Below are 7500 nucleotides of genomic sequence, written 5' to 3'. Positions count from 1 at the left end.
CTCTCTTCGCTCTGTTCTCTCCTCTTGCGCTCTGCTCTCCCTCTTCGCTCTGCTTCCCTCTTCGCTGCTTCTCTTCCTCGCTCTGCTCTCTCTCTTCGCTCTGCTCTCTTCTTCGCTCTGCTCTCCCTCTCGCTCTGCTCCTCCGCCTCGCTCTGCTCTCTCCTCCTCGCTCTGCTCTCCCTCCTCGCTCTCTCTCTCCCGCTCTCTGCTCCTCTCTCTCCTCTGCGCTGCTCTCCTCGCTCTGCCTCTTGCTCTCCTCGTCTGGCTCTCCCTCTTCCTCTGCTCTCCTCGTCGCTGCTGCTCTCTCTCCTCGCTCTCTCTCTCTCTCTCGCTCTGCTCTCTCTGCCTCGCTCATGGCTCTCTCTCCTCTGCTCTTCTGGCTCTCTCTCCTCTGCTCTGCTCTTCCTCCTCGCTCTGCTCGCTCTCGCTCGCTCTCTCTCGCCTCTGCTCTGCTCTCTCTCGCTCTGCTCTTCTCTTCGCTCGTCTCTCTTCTTTCGCTCGGCTCTTCTCCTCGCTCTGCTCTGTCTCCTCGCTCTGCTCTCTCTCCGCGCTCTGCTCTCTCTCGCTCGGCTCTGCTCTCGCTCGCTCTGCTTCCGTCTTCTCGCTTCGCTCTGCCGTCTCTCTCTCACTCGCGCTCTCTTCTCTTCGCTCTGCTCTGGCTTCCTCGCTCTGCTCTCTCTCCTCGCTCTGCTCTCTTTCTCCTCGCTCTGCTGCTTCTCTTCCGCTCGCTCGTCTCTCTCCGCTCTGCTCTCCTTCTTTCCCTCTGCTCTCTCTCCTCGCTCTGCTCTCTCCTCTTCGCTCTGCTCTTCTCTTTCGCTCTGCTCTCTCTCTTCGCTCTGCTCTCTCTCCTCGCTCTGCTCTCTCTCCTCGCTCTGCTCTCTCTTTTCGCTCTGTTCTCTCTTTTCGCCCTGCTCTCTCTCCTCGCTCTGCTCTCTCTCCTCGCTCTGCTCTCCTCTCTTTCCCAGTCGTCCTCTGTCATCTAAATGGTCAGCTGCTCCTGGAAGAGGTGAGACACACACACACACACTACCTCTCCGGTATTGATGACATGTTTTTGTGGCGTGTACGTTATTTGTTTGTGTTTTATTATATACAGTACATTCAGAAAGTATCCAGACCCCTTCATTTTCCCACATACTTTCTGGAATCCACTGTTATGTGCCAGCAAGTGATTGTATAGTACGTGGTGATGAGTTCTGTGCATGTGTCTGTGTGTATATATATATATATATATATATGTCCTCCCTTCCCCTCCCAGTCCCGGCGGGTCATAAGGGCGGGGCATCGCCGGGCTCCCTACAGCGTTCCCGTAGCGATGTAGATGTTAATGCGGCAACGGTTGCTAAGCAGCGGCACATCGGGCAGGTGGGGCCAGTGAGACTGACCCCCGGCTCCTACTCCTCATTGGGTAAGGAAGCTGTCAATCAAACCAGACAGCCAACCAATCAGACAGGCAGTTTAGACATGAGTCTGAGTGACAGACAGCTGACTGATATAGTCTATCAAATAATCAATCACCCAGGCGCGCGCACACACACACACACACAGACAGGTATGGTGCTGTATGTTAAAATGATTTCCTAGTGCCTTCAGGACCTGGGCTGAACATCTCTCTGAATACACTTCCTGCCTCTCTCGTCTCCCGTGTTTGTCTGAGCGTGGCTCTGTGTGCTGCCTGCCTGTGTTTGTGTAGATATGTTCTGTCAGTGTGTATTTGTTAGGCACGTTAGTAGTTCCGCATGATTCACTATTTGGACTTTGTTCTGTTACTAACATATACACTATACCTCTTTTTCTCTCTGCATCTCTTCTTTTCCTCTCTGCATCTCTTTTCACTCTCTCTCTCTCTCTCTGTCATCATATCATCTTCCTCTGCATTCGCATTCTCCTAGTACTCTCTTCTCGGTGCTCTCTCTCTCTCTCTGCATCTCTCTCTCTGCCCATCCTCTCTCTTCTTCTCTCTCTCTGCATCCTCCCTCTCTCGTCTCTCTTCTGCCAGTCTCTCTCTCTCTGCTCTGCAATCTTCTCGCTCTCTCTCTCTCTCTCTTCTCCTCTCCATCTCTCTCATCTTCTCATCTCTCTCTTCCCTCTCTTCTCTACTGCATCCTACTGCTCTCTCTCTCTCTCTCCTTTCTCTCTACTCTCTCTCTCTCTCATCTCTCATCTCTGCTCTTCGCATCTCTCTCCCTTCCTCTTCTCTCTCTCTCGTCTGTCTCTCTCTTCTCTCTCTCCCCTCTCTCTCTCTCTTCTCTCTCTCCTCTCTCTCTTTCTACTCTCTGCATCTCTCTTCTGCTCTCTCTCTCTGCATCTCTCTCTCTTCTTCTTTGCATCTCTCTCTCTCTCTCTGGCATCTCTCTCTCTTCTCTGCATCTTCTCTCTCTCTCTCTCTCTCTCTCTTCGCGCATCTCTGCTCCTCTCTCTTCTCCTTCTCTGCATCTCTCTTCTCTCTCTTCTCTCTCTCTTCCCATCTCTCCTCTCTCTCTGCATCTCCTCTCTCCTCTCTCTCTGTCTCTCTGCACACTAAAGATGATGCCTCCAGACCGTAAAACAGATGGTAAAGATCAACCTCCTCTTCATCCCCCCTCAAAAACTTCAGAAACGCTTTTTTTCTTCATAGTTTTTAATTCCTCCCTTCCTCCTTCCCTGTTATTCTGGGTGAGTGGCCTGGAAGGGAACAAGAGTTCCTAACTCATGTACACCCCAGCCATCTCTAACCGATGCGTGCTCTCGTGCTGATTCCTCTGTACTCTCACATTATCTCATTTATTCAGCTTTCCGGTCTTTTCCTGTACCACACAATTTTTTAATATATATTTTACTTGTAGATGAAAGCGAGCTCAAAATGGTATCTTCATACACTGAATTTGAGTTTAACACATTGGCGGAAATACATTTCTGACTTTTCAAGACTCAACTTGTACCACACTTTTGATGCAAATGGCCTTTTTGTTAAAGCATTTTGGTTCCACTTCCTAGAGAGTGGCCTCTTGTTCTACAACCCATTTAGCATGGTTACCACCTCTTAAGCCTTATCCCAGTGCGCTTGTGCTACTAAACAACCTAAAGGTCTTACTTACGGTCAATACTACGGTCTTACTACGGTTTACCCGGTCTATACTGCGCGTTACTGGTCTTACGCGAGTCTCCACGGTCTATTACTCACGAGTTTACGGTTTAACTACGCGTTTACTGGTCTATACTGCGGTCTACTGTCTTACTACGGGTTTACGGTCTATACTACGGCTTGACGGTCTAGTACTGCGGTTTACGCGTCTTATTACTTACGGCTTTACGTCTATACTACGGTTTACGGCTCTTATACGTACGGATTTACGGCATCATACTACGGTTTACGGTCTATTACTGGGTGTTTACGGTCTTATACTACGGTATATACGGCTCTATTACTTACGTTTACCGGTCTATAACTCGGTTTACGGTTATACTACGCGTCTATACTTAACGGTTTACGGTCTATACTCGGTTCTATAACGCGGTTTACGGTCAATATACTACGGTTTACGGTCTCTATCCACTACGGTTTAACGTCATACTACGGTTTCAGGTCATATACACGGTTTCCGGTCTTTATACTGCGGTTACGTCTATACTGCGGTTTCGGTTCTATACTGCGGTTTACTGGTCATAATCTCGACCGTTACCTGGTCTATACTACGGTTTACGCGTCTATCTACGGTTTACGGTCTATACGGTCTATACTAACGGTTTACAGGTCTACTCTTACGCTGTCGTATACTACGGTTTACGGTCATATACTCCGTTTACCCGGTCCTTACTACGGTCGTATTACTACAGTTTACGGTCGTATACTGCGGTCTTATTACTTACGGTTTTACGGTCTATACTACGGTTTACGGTCTTATACAACGGTTTACCGGTTATTACTACGGTTTTACAGGTCTACATACTTCTACGGTTACGGTCATATACTCCGGTCTTACGCCTCCTATAACTACGCGTCTATACTACGTGTTATACGGCGTCCTACTACGGTTCGTCATACTCGGCTACGGTATTATGCGGCTACGCTATTACTACGGTTTGCGGTCATACTTAGGCGGTTTCGACGGTCGTATACTGCGGTCTACTGGTCTATATACTGCGGTTTACCGGTCGTTACTAGCGGTTTACGGTCTATACTGCGGTTTACGGTCGTATACTGCGGTTTACGGTCTTAACTACGGTTTACGGTCCTATACTACGGTCGGTTTAGCGGTTATGGTCTACTACTACGGTTTCAACGGTCAATACTTGCGGGTTCGTTTTCTCAGTTGCGGTCTATACTCGAGTTACGTCTTCTAGTTACGGCATCTAGTCTATACTCGGTTTACGGTCTATACTACGGTTTTCTAACGAGGTTTTTTACGTCTTTAACTACCGGCTTTTACCGGTCTATACTACGGTTTTACAGGTCGGTATACTACGGTTTACGGTATATACTAGCGGTTTATGGGTCTAACGCCTTACGGCTATCGGTTTACGGTCATATACTGCGTACGGTTATCGGTCAGGTCAATACTTCGCTACACGGTTTACGGTCTTCTCTATACTACGTTACGGTCTATTATACGGTCTATACTACGGTTTAGCTGTCTACGGTGTACGTCTCACGGTTATTTAGTTTAGCGTTCGTCTATACGGTTACTGGCTTCGGTACGGCTTACTACGGTTTACGGTCTATATACGTTACGGTCATTCTACGACGTCGTTCGGGTTTACGTTACTACGGTCTTGATACGGTTTCGTCTATATACGGTTTCTACTCGTCTATTTACTTACGGTCTTACTTACGGTCATATACTGCTTACGGTCTATGACGCGTTAGTTATACTCGTAACGGTCTATACTGCGGATTTACGGTCTATACAGCGGTCTTACGGTCTCATATACGGTTACGGTCTATACGTACGGTTTATATCGGTTTATATACTACGGTTTACGGGTCATATACTTGCGGTTTCGGTCATACTGTCGGCGATATTCGTTACGGTCTATATACGCGGTTTACGGACGTCGAATTACTACGGTTTCGGTCTATACTACGTCTACGGCTTATACTACGGTACGTCTTCACTTACTTACCGGTTTATACTGGCGTTCTATTACCTGACGGTTTCGTCTATACTGCCAGGTTTGCGGTCCTATATTACGGCTTTCGGTCTATTACTTACGGTCTTATAACGTACGGTTATAGCGGTCTATACACGGTTTGACGGTTCGTATACTACGGTTACGCGGTTTCTAACGGTACCTTTCCTACGTTTACGCGACGTCAACTCGGTTTCAAGGTCATCTACTTACGGTTACGCGTCATATCTACGTTACGCGGTGCTATACTACGGTTCTACTACGGTCGATATACTACGGTCTATACTACGGTTTACGGTCTATACTACGGTTTCTGTACTAAGCGTTTGACGGTCTTTACTGGCGTTTACGAGTCTATACTGCGGTTTACGGTCTATACTGCAGGTTTACGGTCTATACTGCCGCACGGTTTACGCGTCTATACTCAGACGGTTTACGGTCTATTACATACGTTTGACGGTCTACTACTACTACTCGGTTTACTTTATACTGCGGGTTCTTCATGGTACTATACTCGGTCTACTACGGTTTCCTTCATACTGCGGTTTAGCGGTTCTAGTCTGCGGCTTTTACGGTCTATACTTACGGTTACGGTCGTATACGGTCGGTCTTACAGGTCTATACTACGGTTTACGGTCTACTACTACGCGTATTTTCGGTTACGGTTTATACTGCGGTTTATGGATATACTCGGTTCTACGGTCATTACTGCGGTTTGCGGTCTATTCGCGTTTACGGTCTATACTCGGTTTACGGTCATATACTACGGTTTACGGTCTATACTACCGGTTTACGGTGCTATACTACGGTTTACGCGTTTCTTTATACGGTTTACGGTCTTCGTACGGTTTCGGTCTATAACTACGCGATCTCACGTTATACTTACGGTTTACGTCGCATTTACTTACGGCTACGGTCTATACTTACGGTTTTACGGTCGTATACTACGGTTCTACTGGTCTATACTACCGGTTACCGGTCTATACCTAGCGGTGCCGCAATGCTCTTACCGTTACGAGTCTATACTACGGTCATATCACTACGGTCTATACTACGGTTTACGGTTTATACTGCGGTTTATGGTATTTACTACGGTTTACGGTCTATACTGGATTTACTGCGGTTTACTGGTCTATATACGGTTTACGGGTCTATACTTCGGTTACGGTCTATACTCGGTTTACGGTTCTATTACTACGGTTTACGTCTATACTGCGGTTTACGCGTCTATTAACTACGGTTTCTCAGTCTATACTGCGGTTTACGGTCTATTACTGCGGTTTATCGGTCTATACTACGGATTTACAGTCTATACTTACGGTTTACGGTCTATACTACGGTTTACCGCTCTATACTACGGATCTACGGTCCTATACTACGGTTTACGCTCTATACTACGGTTTACGTTTCTATTACTGCGTCCTTATACTACGGTCTTACGGTCTATACTGCGGTTTACGGTCCTATACTGCGGTTCTTACCGGTCCTCTACTGACGTTCGGTCTATACTACGGTTTACGGTCTATACTACCGGTCTATACTACGGTTTACGGTTATTACTACGGTTTACGCGTTTCTATACTGCGGTTTACGGTTCATATCTACGGTCTTACGGTCTATACTACGGTTTTACGGTCTATATACGATTCTACCGGTCTATACTGCGGTGTACGGTCTATCTACGGTTTACGGTCTATCTACAGGTTTACTACTCGGTCTCTACGGTCCTATATGCTGGTTTTACGGTCTATACTCGGTTTACCGGTCCTTACTACGGTCTACGGTCTATACTGCGGTTTACGGTCACTACTACGGTTTTCTACTACGGTTACGGTCTTACTGCGGTTTCGGTCTATTTCTGCGTCTACAGTCATACTGCGCGTTTACGGTCTATACTACGTCTATACTACCGGTTTACGTCTATCACTTACCGGTTCTATACTACGGTTTTACAGGTCTATACTTACGGTTTTTACGGTCTATACTACGCTTTACAGTCTATCTACGGTTTACTTTCTCTATACTCTACGGTTTACGGTCTATACATTTACATTTAAGTCATTTAGCAGACGCTCTTATCCAGAGCAGACTTTACAAATTCATATTTACACAAGTTTGTGTTAGGCACATGAACGTTCACATGTTCCAGAAGCATTTCTGCCAACAAAAAAAAACAAAAAAAAAAATGTAATTCAAAAATTAAATGTTTAATTCACAATACCTCTCCTGCTGAAGTTAGTGACGTACGACACCAATCTTGTTTTCCTGAAAATAATGACAAATTCCATCTCTTATCTGGATACTAGAGCGTTTGAATAAGGAAGCAATCCCAAAGTTCTGATTTAATGTTGTTTTAAGTAAAGTTCAGATCATTAACCTCTCTTCCTCTTT

The 7500-nt window shown here is 46.4% G+C and overlaps 1 protein-coding gene across 1 annotated transcript in view; it reads left to right on the top strand.

Annotated features, from left to right (window-relative positions):
• The window catches only part of LOC112076701 (CLIP-associating protein 2-like), a 22469-nt gene that overhangs the window by 2582 nt on the left and 12387 nt on the right, over positions 1-7500 (top strand). Inside the window, exons 7-8 of the mRNA XM_070441422.1 lie at positions 966-1006; positions 1259-1408. Coding sequence (XP_070297523.1) covers positions 966-1006; positions 1259-1408 — 191 coding nt within the window. The remainder of the gene's footprint in view (positions 1-965; positions 1007-1258; positions 1409-7500) is intronic.

The sequence above is a fragment of the Salvelinus sp. IW2-2015 genome, unplaced genomic scaffold (genome assembly GCF_002910315.2).
Source record: "Salvelinus sp. IW2-2015 unplaced genomic scaffold, ASM291031v2 Un_scaffold3938, whole genome shotgun sequence".
NCBI classification, from domain to species: domain Eukaryota; kingdom Metazoa; phylum Chordata; class Actinopteri; order Salmoniformes; family Salmonidae; genus Salvelinus; species Salvelinus sp. IW2-2015.
This window is presented reverse-complemented; position numbering and strand designations above follow the sequence as displayed.